The sequence below is a fragment of the Ammospiza caudacuta genome, chromosome 18 (assembly GCF_027887145.1).
Source record: "Ammospiza caudacuta isolate bAmmCau1 chromosome 18, bAmmCau1.pri, whole genome shotgun sequence".
Taxonomy (NCBI): Eukaryota; Metazoa; Chordata; class Aves; order Passeriformes; family Passerellidae; genus Ammospiza; species Ammospiza caudacuta.
The window spans coordinates 11,975,968-11,999,460 of NC_080610.1; the positions used below are offsets into that span (position 1 = coordinate 11,975,968).

A 23,493-nucleotide genomic window follows, 5' to 3' on the forward strand; every position below is an offset into this window, starting at 1 on the left:
CGGGCGGTCCCGGCCCTGCCCAGCTCCGAGGGGCCGGGCCCGCGGCCGCTGCAGGCAAAAACGGAATCGTAATGGGATGGTGGGAGCTGGCACCGGGAACCGGGCCCGGGATCCCGGCTGCGAGGGTGGGGACGCTGGGCAGGGATGGATGAGGACTGTGAGCAATGAAGAGGGGGAAGCGAGGGCACGGTGGGATGCAGATGCCGGACAAGGAGGGATGGAGACTCTGGGGGAAGCAGGATGGGGATCCTGGCTGGGGTGGGATGCAGACCCTGGGCAGGGTGGAAAGGAGACGCTGGACAAGGGAATTGAGCCCAACACCGGCATTATTGGGTGCGTGGGGAGAACTCAGCCCTATCCCCACCTGGGCTGCAGGAACAGGGCCGGATGCTGCTGGAATTCTGGCCTCCCCTCGCCTTTCCCCCTTCCCCTCTAAGATTTCATCACTGAGCACTTAAGGCCGGGAAAAGCCGCCCGAGCAGCTGCAGGGAGCCGCCGGGACAGACAGACGGACGGGGCTTTTATTTTGGGGAGCGGCGGCGACGCCGCAGAAACCCCCGGCGCCAGCCCCGCTTCGGCCGAGGGGACAGAACCCGGCCCCCCACCCCGCGGGGGTCACGGTCCCCAGGCGCTGGCCGCGGCTTTTTGGGGGGTCTGGCAGGTCCCCAGAGAGGAGCAGAGGAAAATAGCAGCGGGATGAGGTCACACAGCGGCTGCAGCCTCTTGAGCAACCTCAGGCCAGGCCGAGGGGACCAGGGCAGGGGGAGAGAGAGATTGGGAGGGCTCAAGAGATGCCCCCAGACCCCAAGACTGGAGATCCTGGGAGCTGAGCAGCTGCTGTGTTTGTCTGGGGAACCAGGGGTGCCCCTGCATGTGTCCCTGCCTGCACCCCAAGGCAGAGGTGCCCAGGCCAGAGCATTTCCAGGCTGGGATTTTAGGAAATGTTCTTCTGAAATTACGGGGATGATCCCAAGCCATGTTTGCCCCACTGCCTCAATAATGCCAGGGCACTGAGCCCACATCCCTCACTGTCCCCCTTGGACCCTTGGATGGGCATTACCCCCATCTTCGTGGATAAAAACATTAAAAACAACCCCCTGTGTGTGACCCTCATCCCCACTTGCACCCCAAAATGTGGCCCCTTCCGGGGCTGGTGATGGGGGGCACCGTGGCTCCTTTGCTGATGGGATAAGGCAGGAAACACCCCCAGCCCCAGCTGGATTTCATCTGGGAGGGGGCTGGGGTCTGCCTGCCTTTCCCTGGCCTCCCACACCCCCTCCCCATCCCGGCCGTAATGAGAACAAGCTGGTCCCGGGCTGCGACGCAGGAGGAGGAGGAGGAGAAGGAGGAGGAGAGGAGGGAGAAGGAGGAGGCTCCATCCCAGCAGGCTGCAGAAAGGGGCTCGAGGTGTGTGGGACAGATCTCGTCTTCCCGGCTGCCTCCCGCCGGCCGCGGGCGAGGTGAGGATCCCACTGGATGTGCCAAGCTGCTCCCCAATTTTTGGGGGGCTCTGGAGCAGGGCACAGGCTGTGCCACAGCCAGGGGTGCTGCAGTGAGGGCTGGGCATGGTCCCCACGGCGGGACAGGGGACGGAGTTGGCCACATGGCTGCATTCCCAGGCAGGAATCGGAGCGTGCTGCCTGTGGACAACACCGAAATCCTGAAATTCTGCAGCGGTTGGGAAGCGGAGCTGGGAAGGAGCTGTGGGTCTGGGAGTGGGCAAGGAAGGGCTGGAATGGGATTGGGATGGGGTGGAGGGCTGGCAATGCCCGTGGTGCCAGGCCCAGCTCTTGGCACTGCTCTGGGCTTTGCTCAGCCCCTGCATGGCCACGGCTGCTCCTCAGCTCTGATGGCAGCCGGGGAATTGGTGCCGTCCCCATCCCGGGACCCCTTTCCCGCTGAGGGGCCCCTGTCTGGGGTGGAGAGGAGGATGAAGGGGCTCATCTCAGCCCCTCCAACCCTTCCTTCTCCTGGTGCTGGTCAGTGCTGTGATCCCACAGCCGCAGCAGTGCCCATGGGGAGCCAGGAGGGTTGGGGGTGAGGGCACCTCCCACCTCCGCTGCCGTTTTTTTGCACCGGATTAATGGAAGCCAGATTGTGCAGCCAGGAGAGAGTCTGGAAGCCAAATCCTGCTGCTGGAGTCCCTCTCGTTCTGTAGAGCTGCTGGCTTGGGTTTGTTTGGGGAGGAAAATGGGATGTAGGCTGGGATTTGGGGAGCCTGAGGTTGGGGAATTGTCATGGGGGGGTCCCTGCTGATGTACCTGGGGAGCTTTTCTTGAGACCTCCCCGTGGAGCCGTGTGGAGGGGAAGAGCCCTGAGAATGGCTCGGTGGCGTTCCGTGGCGCGGCACGCGTGGATCCCTCGGGAATGTCTCGCAGTGGAGACGGTCACGTCTCTCTCCCAAACCCCAAATCCCGTGGGGTGCAGAGCCCAGCCAGGGGCTCACCCCACGGGTGGGAACCGTGTGTCCTGTGTCCTACAGCACACTGTGGGCTGTGGAATGGGGCAGATCCAGCCCCATCCGAGTGACGAGCACAGCACAGGGACAAAGCCAGGCCTTCCCCCTTCCCAGGGACACAGCTGGAACCCCATTCCCTGCACCCCAGCTCTGGGGCTGCCCTTTTGTCCCACACCCCATCCCGGCTCCACTCAAGCACATGGTGGCACCAGGGTGAAATCCTGCCCCAAACTATTTTTAGCTGTGTTCCAGCTGGGAATTAACGGTCTGGGACGGCGGTTGGGAAATGCATCTTGCGCCGGGCCCGGCCCTTTTGTAGCGTTGCCTGTGTCAAAGTTTCCACTGCAAACCTCCATTTTTCAGGAATTCTCTAATCAGCCAAATGACCGTTGTCTGGAGCCGGGCGCTGGCAGCAGCCCCGGTCCCCAGCCTTGAGCAATCCCACCCAGCTGGCTTCGAGCTGTGCCCTTGGAAAACAAACAGAGCCCCCTGCTCTGTCAGGGCAAGAAAACCAGAGCTGCCTTTCCACTTCCATAAGGAAATTCAGGCGGGTGAGGGCTGGCTTGGGGGGCTCGCTTTGTTGGGGTATTAACGTGTCCCTCACCTCTCTGCATCCCACAGGTTTCCTGCAGGAATCCTGGGAATGGGCTCAGCCATGGGCACGTGGTTGCTGCTCTTGGCGCTGCTGGTGGCAGCCCCGGCGGAGGCGGCGGCGCCGCGGCACCGCCCGGTGCTGCCGGACACGGCGGGCAGCGGGGACGGGGACGAGGCCTCAGCCACGCTGCCCGCCCAGCCCGTGACCCCCCGCATCAGCCCCACCGTGGGGGCGCCACCGGGGACCACCGTGACCAACAGCTCGGCGCCGGGCGTGCTGGACGGGCTGGTGGACTTCTTCAAGGAGTACCTGCTGCTGGTGGTGGTGGTGGGCTCGCTGTCCTTCGTCCTCCTCTTCATCATCTGCGCCGCCGTCATCGTCCGGCAGAAGCACAAGGCCTCTGCCTACTATCCCTCCTCCTTTCCCAAGAAGAAATACGTGGATGAGCGGGACAAGTCGGGGGGAGCGCGGGACTTCAGCGAGGTGCCCGACAAAGCCCCCGAGGCCGGCGCGGAGGAGCCGCTGGACGGCGGCCGCCAGCTCCAGGCCGACATCCTGGCTGCTGCCCAGAACCTCAAATCCCCCCACAAGGCACCGCTGGCCAACGGAGCCCAGGGCGAGCAGAATGCCCCTCAGGAGGAGGAGGAGAAGAAGGAGGAAGAGGAGGAAGGAAAGAAGTTGGGGGATGAGCAACCCAAGCCCCATGCCCAAAATGCGGGCACGGAGGAAGCGGCGAGCGCAGGAAGCAAGGATGGAGGATGCAGCCCTGATGCCTGCCAGGATGGCTCCCAGGCTCCCTCTGGAATCTGAGGCAGGGACACGGTCCCGGGCAAGCCTGAGGAGCTGCTGCCCTGGGACACACGATGGACAGGGTGGATCAGGCTCTGTACGTACGTGGTGGCTCAAGGAAGCCCCGATGAAGATCCCGTTCCCTCCCAGCTGCCCCGACCCTGGTGCTGATGGGATGCTCATGGGGGGGATTTGCCAGCTGGTGGTTTTCCCCAGCACTGGAACGCTGTCAGCCCCAGCTCCTGCTGCCCAAGGGGCTTCTCCCACCCCAGGCACTGCAGCTCTGCCCCCCCTGCGCCAAGAGCTTCCTCCCAAATGTTATTTTAATCAGCAGCAGCAGCCTGGTCTGTGCTGGGCTCCTGGCTGGGAGCTGCGTCCCTCTGGGAGAAGGGATGGGACCAGGGCTGGAAGTCTGTGGGACACGGGTCAGCTTTGCCCAAGGCCACCCAAGGGAAAGAGGGATGAGGATTTAGGGACAAGGACTCTTCTTTCCTTCTTCCACCCCAGAGCCCAGCTGGATTTTTGCCTCACTTCCTGAACCCCTTCAGCTAGAAATAAACGTTTCTTCCGCACAGCTCCTCTCCCGTGTGTGTCTCGGCCGTGGGGTGCCCAGGAGACAGTCCCTGTGTCCCTGTGCTCCTCCAGGGGTACAGCTGGATTGGACTCCAGGGCCAGTGGAGCCCTGGGCAGGGTGTTATCAGCCCCCACATCAGCACATGACGTGCCCTTCCAAGAAACCTTTATCTTGTACCCACAGCTGTGGGGCTGAGGAGGGGCTGTGGGGACTCAGCCACGGCCCTGGGGTGCAGCTGCTGCTGTGGGGACAGCAGGAAACCCTGGAAGGTGAGTGAGGCTGTTCTGCCCCAAAAGCAGCACATCCCTGTACCCCTGAACCTCCTGTGTCCCTGTGTTTTATCCTATTATGTCCTTGCCCCAGGACAACCTTCCCTTGGGAAGCGTGTGTCACCACACAGAGCTGGTTTCCTCCCAAAGCAAATGTGAGTGGGTGAAGTTCCCCTGATTTTTTTTTTTTAAACCAGGAAATAGCAGGATGGTTCCATGAGGGAGAGGTACATTCCTCACTGCTGGAGGGTGCCAGGAGCTGAGGAACCACAAGAGGGAGCTTGTGAGTGACAAACTCGCAGTAACGTGTGACCTCTGTGTTCAAAATTACAAATATTGTGCCTGGATGGAGCAGGATGAGACAATTATTTTTTTTAAATGTGGTTTTAAATGTTTAACAACACCCTCAGTATGAAATATGGGAAGTGATGTGTCTCGTGGGGGGTTAGAAGGTTAAAAAGTGAAGTCTGCCAATGTGTTGTCTGCTTGGTTTGGAAATACTCCTCCAGAAAAGAGGAACTCTGGGAGCTCCCCCTCAGCTCTGCACTCCAGCTCAGCTACTCCCACTGGGGTTCCACTCTGAGGGTGTACTTTAGGGAATATTGGAGTGGGGTTTGGGTATGAAGGGATCCTTAAGGTCATCCAGTTGCAAACCCCTTCCTTGGGCAGGGACACCTTCCTCTAACCCAGGACTTACAGCTCTAAGAGAGCACCTAGTGAGTGAAGAAGTGAATTCTTAGAGAAAACACCCCAAAATTCAGGCTGCTCCTCAAACAAGTGCTTCAAAAATTAAGTGGTGACAGGATGAGAGCAGAAACCACCGGTGTTTCCTGGTCACTTTTCCCTTTGGCACCAGCAAAACATTCCCAGAATTCCAAGAGCAGGAATTTGCTCCTGGATTACGAAACCAACCCTGACCCAGCCAGAGCCAGGGACGGCCCCACATCTCTCACACACACACATCCAAACCAGGGCAACGCTTCCCACCAAATTCCATAAGATATTAGGCAAAACTAGACATCTTCCCAAAATAAAAATGAAAAGTGCAGCCCTTCCAGTACCGGACAGCGGGGTTTGGTCTCCGGAGCGGAGTCGTCCCGCGGCATTCCCGAGGGGACAGCAGCCCCCAGCCAGGGGAGCACTAGGGGGTGTCTGGACACCACAGGGACACGTTGTGCGTAACTTGTGCGTATCTTACAGCTTGAGTAGTGCACAGGGTCCTACAACAGCTCGGGAATTGCACTGCAGAGTGAGGAGGGAGTGAGGAGGGGAAGCTGCGCAGGCAGTTCAGGCATTGTCGGCTGTTTTGTCGGATTCTTTGTTGGATTCTCTGTTTGGATCCTGCTTCAGTTTGTAATCAGCCAAGGCAGCCTTGATGGCGTCTTCAGCCAGCACTGCAAAGCGAAAAGAAAAGCATTTAAGGACAATTCAAGGGCTTTTAGGATAAAACAAATAAAAACAAAAGCAGGCAGCAGTGAGCAAACGACCAGCAGCATAGACTGGCCTTAGGACTAGAATCTGAACGGAATTCCTAAAATGCTGATTTCATGAATTATAACTTCAGATAATAACAGAATTCAAAATCTGATTGTTTATTATCAGTCTGCTGAGCTACAGGCTCCAAAATATTGAAGTGATCCGATAATTCTTGAATTAACCCTGAAATCTGAACATGTTTTCTCTTAAGGACAAGGTTGTGCAGAAATTGTTTAGAAAACAGCCTTCAGAAGCATCTGTGCTATTTCCAGAGTGTCTGAGATCCAGGGTTTTTACTTACTGGAGCAATGCAGTTTGACAGGGGGAAGGCAGAGTTCCTTGGCAATATCTGTGTTCTTGATTTTCAGCGCTTCATCAACCTGGAACACAGGCAGAGGTGGTCAAGGGCCCTGCTCTTTGTGTTTGCTAAGAAGGTTTAATGCCCCAGAGCCAGCAGAATCCACAGGAGAGATCCTCTCAGCTGCCCTGGGCAGTGAGGGATGTGGGAATTAAGGAATGTCTGATGACATATCAGTGTCACACACTGTCCCCACTTGGCCTGTTTTGAGTCTGTTCATCCTCTATCACAACACTGAGGTGCATTTGCTGCTGACAGAAATTATCTAAAGGTCCTCTATAATTAAAATTTCTGCCATCAGCCTGGTTTTGCTCATTGCATAAGACACAAAGAAATTTCCTGGTGGAATTGTTCCACGTAGATGTGGCGCTTGAGGATATGATCAGTGGTGGAGCTGCCAGTGCTGGGGGAACGGTTGGACTTGATGTTCTTAGAGGGCTTTCCCAACCTTAATGATTCTCTGATGACAAAAAGACAATTACTGCCCTACAAGTGAAACCCTGACAGTGCTGGCAGTCACTCCTACAGCACAGAGCAGTGCAGGGACCTCCCTGGAGAGCATTTCCTCCACGATCCCAAAAGAGAACACAGGCACGTGGGAAGCCCTGCAGCCTTCCCGGAGCTCCCTCACCGTTTTCCCTTTGACCCACTCCGTGGCCAGCGAGCTGGAGGCGATGGCTGAGCCGCAGCCGAACGTTTTGAAGCGAGCGTCCACGATCTTGCCGTTCTCATCCACTTCCACCTGCGGGAGCATTTTGGGGACACTTCAGTGCCCATTTTGGGGACACTTCAGTGCCCGGTTCAGCGCGGCCAGGTCCCCCCAGCCGGGCCCGAGGGGAGCGGGACTGGCCCTGCCCCGGGCACAGGGCGGGCATGAGGGAAGGTGAGGGGACACGGGCAGCTTTAAACCTAGCAACAGCGCCGTGTGACCCCACCCAGGTGCCAACGAGTCCCCAAGGTCACCTGCAGCTTCATGACGTCGCCGCAGGCCGGGGCGCCCACCAGGCCGGTGCCCACGTTCTTGGAATTGCGGTCGAGGGAGCCGACATTGCGCGGGTTCTCGTAGTGATCCACCACCTGCCAAGACACGGCGTCAGCGAGGGTCACCCCGCGCTCCCGCGTCCCTCCCCGCGTCACGCTCGCCCCTCACCTTCTTGTGGTAGCCCAGCACAGCCGGGGCCGGCCCGGCCCGGGGCCGCAGCAGCGCCGCCCCCGCCGCCCTCAGCGCCGCCATCTTGACTGAGGGGAGGGGCGCTGTCCGCCTCCCTTTTATAACCTCGGTGTTGGCCACGCCCTCAGGCACGCCCTGACCACGCCCCTTCGGCTCCGGAGCTCGCGTCTCACCCCGGTCATTCGTTGGCGGCGCAGACGGTGTGAGCGCTGGAGGCCGCGCTGCGGCTGAAACGATCAGTAAATAAACAAACGCTGGGAACGGCCTTTCGGTCGCGCCAGGGTTTCTATCGCCACAGACGGCGCGCGTGCGGCACGCGGCGCCACACTCAACATGGCGGGCGAACGGCGCCGCGCACGCCACGGACCCTCTCGGAGGCCCCCTGATGGCCACACAGCGGGGTGCCCGCTGCGCTGCCTGCGCCACGAACCGGCAGACAAAGGGTCGCGCCGCGGCCGCACTCGGCGCAGCGCGGCCCCGGTTCGCGGGCGATCGTGGGGCGGGGCGGGCTGAAGATCCCGGTTCTTCCCGCCCGGTTCGGCCGGCAGTGGGGCGGAGCAGCGGGACAGGCGGCGCGGGGGCAGCCGCGGCGGCCGGCGGAGCGCGGCGGGCGGCGAGCGGAGCTGCATAAGATGGCGGCGGCGGGAGCTGAGGCGGCGGCCGAGGAGGAGAAGCGCCTGCCAGAGGGAGACCCCGAGTCGGGCGGCGACTCGGACGATGAGGGCGATTCAGACTCGTCTGGGGACGGCGAGGATGAGGAGAAGGAGAACGAGGCCGAGATCCAGCGGCTGGAGGAGCAGGTGGGCCCGGCGGGTGTGGCGGGAACGGGGATAATCCGTGTCTGCCCCGGCGGTTCGGTGCTGGCACTGGCAGGGTGTGAATTTCCCTCGCAGGGTGTGAATTTCCCTGCTCCTTGTGAGTTTCCTCAAACTCGGGATATTCATTCATTTTATGCCGTGAATGTTTGGCGTCTGAGATGGAAATTGACCGGCTTGGGAATGTTTTGGATGGAGGAAGTCCCTGTAAGCAGTTGGTGTTCATTGAGAAATCTGAGCCGGCTGCCCGCGGGTTTTTGTTGCCTTTAAAAAAACTTAAGCATAATTCTATGGTGGGACCGAGGGAGCGGCTGGAGCTGTGTCAGGGATTTTATTAAATCTGAGAAAACTCTGCGTTGTCTGCCTCTGTGATCACACCACGAGAATTGTGTGATTTGTTTTCTGACTTCACTCAACACGACTTCTAAAATGGATTTATTTTTATTTTTTTAAGCTCTCCATCAATGCTTTTGATTACAACTGTCACTTGGATCTGATCAAGCTGCTCCGGCAGGAGGGAGAGCTGGTGAAGCTCCGCAGAGCTCGGCAGAAGATGAGCGAGCTCTTCCCCCTCACTGAAGGTACGGAGCCTCCTCTGCTCTCCACAGGTGCAGGATGTTTCAGCAGTGAAATAAAATATTTAGGCCAATTTTCAGCACCCTCAGTCAGGGAATGTGATCCAGAGCTCAGCAAAGTCCTGCTAAAAATTTCATAGGCGGACAGCAAAGAAAATTGCCTCTTGGTGGAAATTGTGGGGGCTTGAAGTGGGGATTTCTCTTTTTGCTCATAACTCGGAGGTGATGGAAATATTGCAGTGGCTGTGGGATTTTATTCTTGGAAAGGGATGGCTCGGGGTGCTCAGAGAAGCTGTGGCTGCCCCTGGATCCCTGGAACTGACCAAGGCCAGGCTGGACAGGGCTTGGAGCAGCCTGGGATAGTGGAAGGTGTCCCTGCCCATGGCAGGAGGTGGAATGGGATGATTTTCAAAGTCCCGAGAAATTCCAACTTCTCCCTTTAGTTGGAACTTCTCCCTTTAGCACCAATTTAGGAGGTCTCTGCCCAACTTTTATTTGAAATTATTTAGAATTTGTGGAGGTTAAAATTCGTCTCTTTGCCTTGCTCTCCCTCCTTTAACTCTGTTGTTAAAAACTCACCAAGTGGACATAACTTATTATTTCTGAATATTAATGATATGTTCTAAATGTTTTCCTTCCAGAAATCTGGCTGGACTGGTTGAAGGATGAGATAAAAATGGCCTCAGAGATCTCTGAGAGAGAGAAGGTTTATGAGCTGTTTGAAAGAGCTGTCAAAGATTACATCTGTAAGTCACCCAAAAATGCTCTAAAATGGGGCCAGATTTGGCTTTGTAGGGAGCTCTCTTGCTTCTGTTTGCAGTGAAGAAGTTGGGGCAAAATTTCAAATTAATTTCTGAAATTGGAATGTGAAGTGATGCAAGGGAATGATGTGGTGTCTGGTTTCTCTATTCCTCAGGAGCTGCTGCTGGTGTAGCTTAAAATTTTGGGGACAAATCCCTGAGTTCTTTGGGGATTGGGGTAAAGAGCTGGAGAAGCAAAGCCTGAGGAAGTGGAGGGAATATGGAGGTAAATCCCCCTCAAAAGCTGTGTACAGAATGTCACATCAGTGACAGTACTTGGTGTTGGTGATCCCTCAGGAAGAAGGAATGGAGGTGAAGAAGTGAGGAATTATCCTCTGGATCTGCTGGATTGTATTTGGGGTTTGGAGGCACCTCTGGAATCCAGGGCAGTCCCAACCTGGGCGTCCCTGAATGGAATTTGGTGTTGGTGGGAATGGTGCCAGGCAGCCAGTGCTGTTCTCCCACCTCCCCTTCAGCTGCTTCAGGAGATGCTGATCAGGAGTTTGGAAAGAGGAGGAGGAGGAGGAGCTGCTTTAATCTGAATTATTCCAGAGTGTGACAGCTCTGTGGTCCCAGCTCAGGAAATGGGAATTTGCTGTTCAGGCATCTTGGTGTGGTTTGTGTGGCAGAGGTGACAGCCAGGGCCAATCCCTGTCAGCAAAACCACAGGAGTGGCACCACTCAGAAGGAAACTGGGGCTGCTGCTGCTGAACCAACAGCATAAATACAATTCCCAAATATTTTAACTTTTTAGGATCAATAAAACATCGCTATGTGTTTTTCTCTTTATATGCAGCACATGAGCCATTTGGGGAGCTGCGTTTCCTCGTTATTATTTTTGAAAAAAAAATCAACTCACCTGCTTCTCCTCACCTTGTTTAGGTCCTGAAATTTGGCTGGAATATGCCCAGTATTCCATAGGGGGCATTGGGCAGGAGGGAGGCATCGAGAGGGTCCGGTCCATCTTCGAGCGGGCCCTGACGGCCGTGGGGCTGCACGTCACCAAGGGCACGGCCCTGTGGGAAGCCTACAGGGAGTTTGAGAATGCCATCCTGGAAACAGCACAGGTGAGCCCCTTCCCCTTTGCTCCCATCCCAAAAAAAGCTGTGGTGCAGCTCCTGGAGTCACCTGGAGCTGTCTCCTCTCTGTCATGTCCCAGTTGTTTCTTCCCAGCTGTAAAAATCAGCCCTGTGCTCCAGGAAAACCATTCTGTGGATTTGGCTGATAAAGTAAAGGATTTGTGTTTCTGTATTATCCTAAAATCATCTCGAATCCAGGAGCAAAGTTTGGCTGTGCTGCTGACTGAGGTGCCAAAACCAGCTTTAAATTGAAATGTTCCATTATTAAATAATGTTCTGTGGCTGTTTTTGCACAGAGTCAACCAAGTTTAAATTCCTAGACTGTTCAGCTTTTAACTTACTCATTATTCCACAATTTATGGATGAGGGTATTTTATCCACAGGCTTTTGGATGAGGGTATTTTATCCCTGGAAAGTACAGTTTGGTATCTGCAAAAGTCACTTTTCCAAGATGGCTAGAATGGGAATATTTCCTTATTTTTGATAATTTGCTATATAAGAGATGGAAGTTGAAAGATGTCCCTGCTCATGGTAGCAGTGGGAACTATTTGGTTTTAAAAGGTCAGTAACAGGAGGATGTTCTTTCATTCCTAACAAAAGGAGTAACAGGAGGATGTTCTTTCATTCCCAAACACAATTAATGCTGGAAGTTTTAGATCCTCTCCCTACTCCCTAGGGATTTACTGAAACCCTCTTTGGCAGCATGATGGGGTTGTGAAATGGCACAGTCACCTGCTGCTTCCTTGTTCTCAGGTGATCATTTCCCTGTGCTTGTGTCAGCTTTCAGTCAGGAATGCTTTTCCCATTCATCCACCTTCCAAAGGCAGCAATTCCCAAGTTTTAGCTTTCCTGACAATGACAGAGATGCAGCTTGGCCCTGTGTGCCCTTCAAGGATCACATATTCACTTGGATCTCAGTTCCCTCAGCTCATAAACAATTCCCTCTCGTGTCCATCAGCTGGGGCTGGAGGATGGATTGAATTTCCCTGGTTTTTTTTTTTGCTTGCAGCCAGCTCCTGGCAGCATTCCATCCCCGGAGCAGCAGCAGGTGCTGTGCAGCCAGCTCGAGAAGATCCACACGCTCTTTCGGCGCCAGCTGGGGATCCCTCTGCTGGGTAAGGGCTGCACTGCTGGGACAGGGGCCTGGGGATGCTCCAGGCATCAGGATTCTCCTGGCACAGCCTCACCAAGTGCAGCTGGAGGTCTTGTGCTCCCTTGGAAGAGGCAGAGATCCCTCCGGGTCAAAAGTGTTCTGAGTTGTTGGAACTTGGCTCACCAGGTTGGGAATTTGAACATCCTCAAAGTGCAAGCAAGGAGCACAAAATGTGACTTAAAAGTGAGGAGTTCAGCTGTGATTGCTGCATAAAACCCTTGGTAGGAAGTATCTGGCAGCTGGATGGTTGGAATTCTGCCTTCTCTAGTTCCTGCTTTAAACTCCTCAAGTCCCTTGTCTTGCTCATGGAAAAAAAATTTAAGCACAGTTCTTTTGACTTCATTTCCATCTAGAAAGAATTTGGGTTCTCTTTTTTCTGATGCCTTGGGGAAAATTTTGCCACTTTGGTTTTCTAATTCCAATTAAGCAGCTTTAATACAACTTGCCTTGAGTTTGTTATAGGACACTGTATGAGATGAAGTGTCTGAATCCTTTAAGAATGCAGCAGTGTGGCAGCAAGACCAAAAGAAAATAAAAGTTTAAATATTTGTTCCAAATAAATTATAAATATCATATAAATAAAATAGGAATTTGTCTTAGAACCTAACATAGGTTGAAATCTGAATTTATAGTTTCATAAGTGCATTATTGATGAGATTTCATGTTTTAATAGACATGGAGGCTTCATATGCTGAATATGAGGAGTGGTCAGAAGAGCCCATTCCAGAAACAACAGTAAAGAACTACAAAAAAGCTCTGCAGCAGCTGGAGAAGTGTAAACCCTACGAGGAGGCACTGGTAATGCTGGCACTTACACCTTCCTTCAAAACTAAGAAGGAATTACTTTGGGGGGGATTTTTTTTTTTTTGAGATTTAGTATTTTTCTAGTCCCCAACTGAGGTACTTTGTTAGCAATGGGAATACTGACAATTATATACTGGGAATACTGGAAATTATGGGGTGCATTGAGTGTGCCACACCACCCTGAGGTGCACATGAGGACTCTGGGTGTGTTTTTAGGTTAAGGGGAATAAACCCAGGATCTGACTGATTTCAGGCTCACTCAGAGAGGTCTGAAAATCAACAGCTGCTGATACAGAGACAAATCTCTCGTGTGAAATCTTGCACAGGAGCTGCTCTGAGGAACAGCTGAACTGTTGGAGTCTTGCTTTGCTGAAAAGTTTGATGTTGTGTCTCCCTGGTTGTTTTCCAGCTGGGTGCTGAAACCCCAAAGCTGGCAGAATACCAAGCTTACATTGATTTTGAAATGAAAGCAGGTGACCCAGCTCGGATTCAGTTGATCTATGAGAGAGCTTTGGCTGAGAACTGCCTTGTCCCAGACCTCTGGGCACGCTACAACCAGTATTTGGTAAGGAAATAAACCCAGGAATGTTTGCAGATTTGTTTTCCTGTCTTTACTTTTGTTTATTTTTAATCTCAGTTCCTGATAAACAGCCACTAAGTTCTACCTCAGTCCTGTCCTTTAATCTGTAAATCTTCCAGAAAACAGATTTTCACCTCACCTTTGGTTTCCTCGTGTTTTTAGGGGTGTGTTTATTCCTCTTGTGAGCATTTCTCACTTTTCTCTGCTCTAGCTGTGTTTGCTCTGCAGAATAACAGGGTGTGGGCACTGAAGCAAACCCAGATGTTCAGCCCCTGTTTCCAGGGGGGTTTGTTAGTGCACTTTGAGCTCCAGAGGCAGGACAGAAGGTGGCTGGATTAAGGGATCGGGGCTGACTCCCTGCAGGAGCTTATCCAGGCTCAGTTTTTCCATCATCTCTTTCTCTTCCCAGCTGGACACAGCAGGTTGCAGGTGGAACAACACCTGCACAAATAGGCTGGGTGTGCTTCTTCTTTCTATCCTTGACATTCTAGGAACAGTTGGGAATTCACTCAGTGCCTTTTTTACATTTATTTCTTTGGCAGAAAACACCTCAGTGGCCTGGCAGTTCCTTCCTGAGCATATTCTTCCTCATGAAGGTGTTTTTAGGAATACAGAATTTAAAATACCCATCTGAGCTTTTTAAATACAAAATGAAAATGCTGGGTTTTAGGTGTTGGCTCTTTTTGTCTCAGGTGGTCTCTGTGGCTGACAGGAACTTCACTTTTCCTGTGTGATTCTTTCAGGACAGGCAGCTGAAGGTGAAGGAATTGGTTTTATCCGCTCACGACCGCGCTGTCAGGAACTGCCCCTGGACTGTTGGGCTGTGGATTCGGTACCTGCTGGCCATGGAGAGGCACAGGGTTGAGCACAGCATCATTTCTGGTGAGGAAAGAACCAGCAGTTGCAGTTCAGAGCTGCTCTCTGCCCCCAAACAGGCTGGAACAAAAATGGGATTTGCAGGATCTGTTCTCTGCCTGCAGGTCCTGCAAGGGCAAAGCTGCTTTGGTTGAGCAGCTTCACCCCGAGCAAGCAATGAACAGCTTGGAATGAACATTCCTTAATTCAGCTGCCTTTAAATTCACTTCCTAAACCAATTTATTGTGTAGGATTTCTTTTCCTGTCTTCCTAGAAACCAGTGGTGTTTGTGTAGTATTGCTTTGTGCTATCACTGCAGCTTGTTAATTTTGACAGTATATGGAAGTAACTGTTTTTTCCCCATTTTTCTTTCAGAAATGTTTGAAAAAGCTCTGAATGCAGGTTTTATTCAAGCAACAGATTATGTAGAGATCTGGCAGGCCTACCTGGATTACCTGAGGAGAAGAGTGGATTTTACACAAGGTCTGTATGATAAATACAAAATAAATATCTATACTAGTTTCTTTGTACTTCTTGAATGTTACTTTTTTAAAGAAAATTAACAGCATTTTCATCTTTCACAGAAATTAATGTCTGTAAAAAATAGGAATTTTGTTGGTTTGCTATTGCAAAAATGCCCTGCCTTATATTTCTGATAATTTTAAACATTATTCATGTAGTGAGTTTCACTCATTATAAAATCATAAATTTAAACAATAATAACAACAAGAAATAATAAATTACATCTCCCTTTGATACCCAGTAAATTCATTGTGGGTATTAAGGAGATGGTTTTATTGGGAAATAAAAATCAAATTATTATTTTAAGGCTGTTCTTTCTTTTTTTTCCCTGCAGACTCCAGTAAGGAGCTGGAGGAGCTGCGCTCTGCGTTTGCACGAGCTGTGGAGTACTTGAAACAAGAAGTAGAAGAAAGTAAGTGAAATCATCTCAAGTAGTGTTTTCTCCTCTTCAAAATAATTTTTATGAGACCAGTTCTCCACACAATATTTGTCTTCAAGTATCTTGAACATTTCAGAAGGCTGCAGATAAAGATTTCATCTCCTTGTAGGACCTGTTTAATAAACACTTTTATTTGTGAGAGCCAAGTGCAACAAACAGATCTTGTGTTTCTTCTTAGGGTTCAGTGAAAGTGGAGATCCATCCTGCACCATCATGCAGAACTGGGCAAGAGTTGAGGTGATGTTTCTCTCTGCTGTATTTAAAATTGCTGAACCTGATAAATGCATTTAAAATAAAATGTTATAACATTCCAACCATGGAATTCGTTCCTTTCCCAATCCATTTCCCCTCTTCCTAAACACAAACCAAGTTCTTAGTCTGGGGAATTATTAGGTACATTAATCAAAAACAAAAGGAAGAAATTCAGAAACAGCTCTGTAATTTATTTTATAATGATCAAAATCAAATGGATGTGGGAGCCAGAACCAAGATTATGGGAGAGGTGGGCAGAGAAGGATTATTCAGTAGTAGGATTGTGTCAGGTGTTTATTTTGACCCCTGTAAGGCTCAGATGTGTCTTGCTGGATCTGTCTGCAGCATCTGTGGGGTGTTTTTGGTTTGAAATTCATGATGTTGAACAAATAATCCTGAAGGATATTTTGGGTGCTCCCTTGCAGGCCCGCTTGTGTAACAACATGCAGAAAGCCAGGGAGCTCTGGGACAACATCATGACTAAAGGAAATGCCAAATATGCCAATATGTGGCTGGAATATTACAACCTGGAAAGGTAAGAATTCAGTTTTTAGCTTTCTCATCTGTGGGAGAAAACAGTTTAGAATAAATGTGTTTTGTTTGTGTTTACAAAACACCTTTGAGCTTCTTGGGGCAGCTCTGCTGCGGCTCCCAGGAGTGTCCCAGCAGCTGGGGAAGGAGGGGCAATGTTTGCATGGCTGGAATTGTGTGTGGTTTGTCCCCTCAGTGTCTGTCCCCTCCTGCAGGGCCCATGGGGACACCCAGCACTGCAGGAAGGCTCTGCACAGGGCAGTGCAGTGCACCAGTGACTACCCCGAGCACGTCTGCGAGGTGCTGCTCACCCTGGAGAGGATAGAAGGTACCTGGGCACTGCCAGGGCGTGACAGGCAGGGGGTAATTAATTAACAGAAGGTAACTCAGTGACTGGCAGAAGGTAATTAATTACTGCATCTCTTAGCCTGATTAGGCAGAGGTGGCACACAGGCTTTTGATGCTGTGTTTTGTGCTCCGCTGAAGTCTCACGTTTTACTCCTGTCAAATCCACAGACAGCTCTTTTCTTCCTTGCTTTTCTGAAATCACTGGATTTTTCCATGCCTTTTTGGAGTCTTGCATTATTAATGAGAGGTTTCTGCTCTGCTTGGCTCTTGGGTTTTTGTTTTTGTTTCTTTTTTTACCTTGCAGGCTAGTTGTTATAATTAGAATTTTCATGTGGAATGTTAAATATGAACAGCAAGTGCCATGAACTCAGCGACTCTTATTTTGCCAGAATTGTGTCTTTGAATTATGAGGAAACTAAATAAAAGGCTTTTTAAAATTTATTTTAATTTTATCCTTTAGGAACACTGGAAGACTGGGATGCAGCTGTTCAGAAAACTGAGAACAGATTGGCTCGAGTGAATGAACAAAGAGCAAAGGTCAGAACTTTCTGTGAGCTACCAAAGCATTTTATACCCCTAAATTAAATCCATGCTACTCTGAATGTCACATTTTTAATGTGGCTTCCCCCCAGATAAGCCTGACATGCCTTCAAGCCCTAGAGCTATTGATTTTTACTTTAAAACTATGATTAACAACCTCTTGCTGCTTTTTATCTTTGTCCTTTTGCCTCTTGGCTGGCCACAAGAGTGATGTGCCCTGCAGGAAAGCTGTGAGAGCAAAGAATTGGGATGAGATTTAAATGATGTCCCTGTTAGTGCTGGGCTTAGGAGAAAACCCTCTGGGCTCAGTGCTCTGGAAAATGCTCTGCAATCTGCAGCCAGTGGGAGAAAAAAAGAAATAAATCTTCTGTGTTTTAGGCTGCTGAGAAAGAAGCTGCTCTGGCAAAGCAGGAGGAGGAGAGAGCTGAGCAGAGAAAGCAAGCAAGGGCAGAGAAGAAGGCTTCCAAAAAAGCCAAAAAAACCAGAGCTGGGGACAAGCGCAAAGCAGACGAGGATGACGAGGGTGAATGGGGACAAGAAGAAGGTAAAAATAAAATTAAATTGAAACTTCAGGGCTTTTGTGGTAGAGGGAGCTGAGGAATTGCCAGCACTGGTGTCTTTCCAGGGCTGCTTTCTCCTGGGAAGTGTTCAGTGTGGGAGTGAAATGCAAACAAGGCTAAATGGTTTTATACCAAGAGAAAAACAGGTTTATAGAACTTCCAGAGTTTTCTTGGGGTTTCTTATTTTGGATATTGTGATTTTTGGTTTTTTCTTCCTTAATTTTCCTTTAAAGTAATTTTTTCTGACTCATCCTATGATACTGAGCCATGTGTCTAAATTGGGTTATTCAGAATTGTAGCAGCTTCTTGGAGGTGGGAACAGAACACTTTAATAGGTTGTTTCCCCTGGGATTTTTGTGAGCTTTTAGATTTCTTTTTTTTTTTTTTTAAATAAAGAACCATTAGACAAAGAAAAGAACATGAATCAGCGACTGGGTGAAATGACATGAATCAGTTATGACTGGGTGAAAAAAGGAACAAATATTCCAGTTGCTTTCATCTAAAGCATGTCTTGGTGAAATAATCTGTTGTTATTTGTTCTTTAAAACCTGAGATAGTTTTTTTTGTGGTGTCTTTTAAGACCTGTCATTGTATTTTTGCCTCCATGTGCCATTTCCAAGCTCCACAGTGGGAATGGAGGGCAGAGGAGTTTCAGCGGGGAAGGAAATGGGGGAGTGGGGGGAAAGGAGGATAGAGTGAGGTGTTCCTGTAGTTAAATTTTGTAAAAATGGTTTTTCAGGTCATAAATCTCAGAGAGAGGCCAAGTAGGAATTTATGATAGGATTTGTTTTGTTTTTAGGGTTGTGCTTTGCTTTGGGGGCTTTGGCAGTTGTGTCTAACCCATCTCCTTATTATGGGGTGTTAGGGTTGGTTGTAGTGGCCGTTGCAGGGTGTGGTTGGGGGTTTCTTTTGTGTCTTTGGTGCTTGTTATGGTTTATTTAGGGGGATGTTGGTAGTGTTTGTTTATTCAGTGTTGTTGGTGGTGAATCCTTATCCTGAGGCTTGGGGTGGCTGGGGGGTTGTTGGTTATGGTCTTGGGATTTTCTCACAAGGGATTTTCTAACAATTCCATCAATCAGAGCTGCCCAGCAAGAGGCACAGGGCAGAGGGTGATGGAGTGCTCCCTGAAGAGGACATGGAAGTGGAGACTGGGCTCTTTGGGAGGAGTGAGAAGCCCGATGGCCCCGCAGCCCCGAAGGAAAAGGCGTCCACCAGCCGCAAGGACATCCCCAAAGTGTTCCACGACAGCAGCAAGGACAAAGTCACTGTGTTTGTCAGCAACCTCTCCTACACCATGGCAGAGCCCGAAGCCAAGCTGAGGGAGCTCTTTGGGAGCTGTGGGGAGGTCGTGGAGGTCCGAGCAGTGTTCAACAACAAGGGCACCTTCCGGGGCTACTGCTACGTGCAGTTCAGGGAGGAGGAGGCGGCTCGGCAGGCCCTGGGCTTGGACCGCACGGCCGTGGAGGGCAGGCCCATGTTTGTGTCCCCTTGTGTTGACAAGAACAAGAATCCTGACTTTAAGGTAAAAGTTTTGGTGGTTCCTGTTGGACAGTGGGCATGGGGAAGGGAGTTGGTGGAATCCGTTGTGTCAAATCAATTAATGTTGTACTTTAAACTCTTTTTTGGGGACTTTCTGCATCTTGTTACTCTGCCAGACACCAGGATTGACATAATTTACTCAAGATTTGCAGAAATCTGCTGATGTGAGCAGTTTCGTAGTGGGACCTACCCAGGTTCAACCTCTGAAGAGCTTTCTTGGTCAGCATTTGTTACCCAATCCCCTGGCTGGGGATGTTCTGTACCAGAACTCAGTTGTGTAATCAGGAGATTTCTGCATTCTGGAGTTCCTGCACAGAAAACTTCAATGTTCCCATAGTGATAGCTGAGTGAGAAGGCAATATTATAAATACATTATTATAGGAATTGGGCTCTGATCCTTCTGGATCCCTTCCAGCTCATGATATTCTATGATCTCAGTGTCTTTCCTCATTGGGAAAGGGTTTAGTAGCATTTAGTTGCAAGTCCTTGGTGTTTATATACAAATATCTTCCAAAACACCACTTTGCTGCTGCTTTGAGGCAGTTTTAGATCCCAAAAACAGGAATACTTTTGGGGTGTGGAATTGAAGTCCTTGGAATTTCTGGCTGGTTTTTGAACCAACATCCATTTTGTTTCTCCAGGTGTTCAGGTACAGCACTACCCTGGAGAAACATAAACTCTTTATATCTGGTTTGCCATTTTCGTGCACTAAGGAGGAGCTGGAGGAGGTGTGTAAAGCCCATGGGAATGTGAAGGACATTCGACTGGTCACCAACAGAGCTGGCAAACCCAAGGTAGGCATCCTTAACACACTCCTGGATTTAAGGAATCCTTCAAAAAGAAGCTTGTCATGGAGTCTGGAGACAAAATTTGGGTTTGTTAAGTTGCCAGTGTGGTGTTGTATTAATACTTGTGGAAGAGCTTGGATTTATGCAGCCCAGTGTGCCTTTGTGCAGAAAACCAAAAGGAATTTTTCCAAAATACTTCTTAAATTGCCTGAGAAAAATGGGATGGAGGGGGAATTGTTTAGAGCACTTTCAGTACTGTAAAAACAGGCAACTCAGTAAAAGATTAGTTTTTAAATAACTGGCTAAATGGGCTTTACCTGGTGCAACCAATTCCCATCCTCCTTTCTTCATTTTCCTGAGGCTTTTGTTCCTAACATCTGCTGCAGGAAGGGATTTGCCAGTGAGAAATGATCCCCCTCTCTGACAAGGCTCATTATTTCCATCCCTGAATAAATGACTCCTTGTTAAATAAGGGATTCTGAACCAACTGCTGCTCTGCCAAAATTCTACCTGACACCTGGGCTGTGTCTCTGTGGTGGGTCCTGTCCACAGGGAGATCCTGGGAATGGTGTTCATGGATTTAAATTGAATTTTTTTGCCCTGAGGTGAAGTTCCTGTTGTGTGCACACCTTGTAATGAGTGCTCTTGGGAACCCCAACTCTTATTCTGAGCTTAGTTTGAGCAGGGATTGTGTGTAAACCACAAATAAATGTATTTTGGGAAAGTTATGTAAAACCTGAAGCCTCTCCTGTGAAACTGGATAATCCAAAAAGTGCAGCTTAAGGCTTTGACAGCAGGGAGAGGTGATGCCCTTCTCTGTGTGAGCCTGCCATGGTATTTCATTATATTTATTTAATAGCATTTTTAGAGGGGTTCTTTGCTTTTTTAATACTTTGTCTATACATGAGGGCATCAGGAGTGAGAGACCAGAAATACAGGTTGTAAGGAGAGTGATGATTGGAGTGAGCCATGTTGAGTTTCCCTCATTTACAAATTCCTCATCAGCTGTTACAGAAGAACTAAAACCTAATGTAGGTTTTTCATTTTCTTAATTTAGGGCCTGGCTTATGTGGAATATGAGAATGAAGCCCAGGCCTCTCAGGCTGTGCTCAAGATGGATGGGCTGACAGTGAAGGACCACGTCATCAAGGTGATGATCAGCAACCCCCCTCTGCGGAAGCTTCCGGAACGGCCCGACCCCAGCAAGGCCTCCCTGGCGCTACCGCGGCAGATCTACGGAGCGTGAGTCAGGGAGGGCCTGAGGGAGGGAAATACTGGAAAAGGAAAGGAAATGCTGTGTTTCTTTATGTGCTGAAGTTGAGGAATCTTAGCTGGAATATGATGGTTTAGAAAAAGGAGGAGAGGGATTTTTTGTGTGGGCAAGGGAGAAGGGGTTCCTGCAAGAGGGCAGGGTTAGGTGAGATATTGAGAAGGAATCCCTGTGAGGGTGAGGAGATCCTGGGCATAGGTTGCTCAGAGAAACTGTGGCTGCCCCTGGATCCCTGGAAGTGTCCAAGGCTGGGTTGGATTGGACTGGAGCAGTTTGGGTAGTGGAAGGTGTCCCTGTCCATGGCAAGGGTAGGACTGGGTGGTCTTCAAAGCTTCTTCAAACCCAAATCAGTGTAGGACTCTGTGAGTCTGAAAGAACATTTAAAAGGTACTGCACCATAAAAAATGCGTTGTTGGATTGATGAGGGAAAGATTTTTCCTCTACCCACAGAAACAGCTCTGTAGCAACAGGAGGATGAGGCACTGGCCTTCCCCTCGGATCTGTTCTTGGCACTGATCCCTGATAACCTCTCCCTCTGGAGAAGCAGCCATTGTTCCCAGTGAACATTAAAGCTGCTTCTTCATCTTTTAGTGTTCCTGTATGGGATGAGCCCCTGTGGATAAGCAGAGCTTCAGCCATGGGGACTGTGGGGCAGTTGTTGTCTGCCAGAACTCAGGGATGCTTCAAAGACACCCATGGAAAGCTTTATCCCTGAAACAAATGACAGGAGTGACATTGAAATGTGCATTCCTCATAGCAAACAAGTCCTTGTTGTTCCCCCAAGCTAAAAGAGTGTTTTTAATGGGAATTTTTTCCCTTCCAGGCGAGGGAAGGGCAGGACACAGCTCTCCATGATGCCCCGGGCGCTGCAGCGTCAGAGCAACCCCGTGGCCAAGGCTGAGAATGGGATGGTCCAGAACTCACCAGCAGCGTCCTCTGAGCCCCCTGCAGAGCCTAAAAAGATGTCCAATGCTGATTTTGCCAAGATGCTCCTGAAGAAGTGAGCGAGGAGTGTGCACTCAGCAGGTCTGGTCCAATGTGAAATGCCTTTCTGGAAGCCATGTTGTGTCCTTAAGCTTTGCAAGGAGAGAATGCCCGTCCCAATCCCGTGTAAATACTGGACTGCTGCATTCCTCGGGATCAGTGGAGGATGGCACAAATCCAGGTGGTGGTTTTTGGTATTTTTGTTGTTTTTTTTTTTTTCCTCTAAGAGCAAAGAGTTACACTTTTGTTCTGTTGAAATGGCGTTAATGTGATCCCTCATATTGAGGGTAACGAGGGGGGAAATATTTCCTGCACAGCTCGGATGCCACATGGAGTTTTTTGGAGTACTTTCCAACAATTTTCTCTTTCATTAACGAATGAGATGCCATGGGAGGACCTCAGCAAGCTCCACTGGTCAGCTCAGATTGGGATTGCAGACATTCTCTCTGCCAACAGCCCCATTCTTCACCCAAACCCACGCACGCAGGGACTGTCATCTCCTTCCATGCAGAATCCAACAGCAGATGCTCCAACTTCACCACAATGGCCTCTTTTAGTATTGGGAGAGTTTCTATACATATGTGTGTATATGTAGATACACAGATATACATATATATGTATCCAGTTCCTGTTCTGTTCCAGTTGCCCTGTTTTTTATATGGTGCATTTGTAAAGGACATAGAGATGATTCTTTTTAAGTGTCAGGAGCTGATCCTTAGGTGGTAATTTCTGTTTCCCATGAAGCTGGACGTGCTGTTGCTGAGGACCAGGTTTTTTGGTTGTTTTTTTTGGTTGTTTTACCTAGCTAGCTCATGTCTTTTTGCAGGTGGTTTCTGTATGGTTTTGTACAACTGTGAAGTGCAAGCTGACGTTTCTCGGTTTATTAAACTCAAGTTCTCAAAGGTTTTCTATAAATACTGTTGCTTTTGTTTAAATGTGGGTGTTGGAACTGCACTTCTCCTCTGGCAGTTGGGTGATAGTGATGTACCTCACCTCTCAGGTGTGCTCAGTGTCCCTCAGGCCTTGAAGCAGCTCATCCCATCTGCTCTGAATATCCTGAAATCACTTCAGTTACCACCTCAGACTTTCCAACAGTGGTGTGACTTTGGCTAGAAACATCCTTGCTTGTCAAATACCCTGGAAGTCACGCCCCAGAGGGGTGGATGTGAGGGGGGACCCCAGTGCTGAGTTCACTTGGACCACACTGCTGCAAATAAACACTATTTTCTGTGCTGATTTCACTTGGCTTTACTTTGAAATGATGACTCTTCTCATGTTGTCACATGGCTGAGGGAACCAGGATCCCTCCCATGGCTTCTCCTCCTCCACAACCACTTAGTTCACTGCAGCCAAGTGTGCTCTGACAACA

The 23,493-nt window shown here is 50.1% G+C and overlaps 3 protein-coding genes across 4 annotated transcripts; 2 read left to right on the plus strand and 1 right to left on the minus strand.

Annotated features, from left to right (window-relative positions):
* The first annotated feature begins 1,377 nt into the window (after positions 1-1,377).
* On the plus strand, positions 1,378-4,959 carry TMEM119 (transmembrane protein 119). The gene is made up of 2 exons (XM_058816980.1): positions 1,378-1,460; positions 3,080-4,959. The coding sequence occupies exon 2, from the start codon at positions 3,102-3,104 to the stop codon at positions 3,861-3,863; it is 762 nt and encodes a 253-aa protein (XP_058672963.1). The 5' UTR covers positions 1,378-1,460; positions 3,080-3,101; the 3' UTR covers positions 3,864-4,959.
* Positions 4,960-5,658: 699 nt separating this feature from the next.
* ISCU (iron-sulfur cluster assembly enzyme) lies at positions 5,659-7,801 on the minus strand. Its single transcript, XM_058816982.1, has 5 exons — positions 7,670-7,801; positions 7,483-7,596; positions 7,151-7,261; positions 6,463-6,541; positions 5,659-6,079 (listed from the first exon to the last, which is right to left on the minus strand). Exons 1-5 carry the CDS (start codon positions 7,751-7,753, stop codon positions 5,973-5,975), a joined length of 495 nt encoding a protein of 164 aa, XP_058672965.1. The 5' UTR covers positions 7,754-7,801; the 3' UTR covers positions 5,659-5,972.
* A 79-nt stretch (positions 7,802-7,880) lies between these two features.
* Positions 7,881-23,290, plus strand: SART3 (spliceosome associated factor 3, U4/U6 recycling protein). 2 transcript variants are annotated; one of them, XM_058816977.1, is made up of 19 exons: positions 7,881-8,490; positions 8,960-9,086; positions 9,722-9,826; positions 10,763-10,947; positions 11,969-12,074; positions 12,786-12,910; positions 13,326-13,481; positions 14,240-14,378; positions 14,727-14,834; positions 15,208-15,285; positions 15,491-15,549; positions 15,990-16,099; positions 16,311-16,423; positions 16,904-16,980; positions 17,362-17,527; positions 18,623-19,065; positions 19,724-19,876; positions 20,928-21,112; positions 21,964-23,290. In XM_058816977.1, exons 1-19 carry the CDS (start codon positions 8,323-8,325, stop codon positions 22,142-22,144), a joined length of 2,784 nt encoding a protein of 927 aa, XP_058672960.1. In that variant the 5' UTR covers positions 7,881-8,322; the 3' UTR covers positions 22,145-23,290. The 2 variants fall into 2 exon arrangements, with proteins under 2 accessions (XP_058672960.1, XP_058672961.1); XM_058816978.1 differs by lacking the exon at positions 9,722-9,826.
* The last annotated feature ends 203 nt before the right edge of the window (positions 23,291-23,493 follow it).

Excerpts from the sequence above, each read along its gene's own strand:
- ISCU (XM_058816982.1), bottom strand. The coding sequence starts at position 7,753 with ATGGCGGCGCTGAGGGCGGCGGGGGCGGCGCTGCTGCGGCCCCGGGCC. Across the intron at positions 7,262-7,482 it reads GCGACGTCATGAAGCTGCAG|GTGGAAGTGGATGAGAACGG; the intron begins GTGACCTTGGGG and ends ATGCTCCCGCAG. Across the intron at positions 6,080-6,462 it reads TGTCAAACTGCATTGCTCCA|TGCTGGCTGAAGACGCCATC; the intron begins GTAAGTAAAAAC and ends TTCGCTTTGCAG.
- SART3 (XM_058816977.1), top strand. The coding sequence starts at position 8,323 with ATGGCGGCGGCGGGAGCTGAGGCGGCGGCCGAGGAGGAGAAGCGCCTG. Across the intron at positions 10,948-11,968 it reads CCATCCTGGAAACAGCACAG|CCAGCTCCTGGCAGCATTCC; the intron begins GTGAGCCCCTTC and ends TTTTGCTTGCAG. Across the intron at positions 16,424-16,903 it reads CACCCTGGAGAGGATAGAAG|GAACACTGGAAGACTGGGAT; the intron begins GTACCTGGGCAC and ends TTTATCCTTTAG.
- TMEM119 (XM_058816980.1), top strand. The coding sequence starts at position 3,102 with ATGGGCTCAGCCATGGGCACGTGGTTGCTGCTCTTGGCGCTGCTGGTG.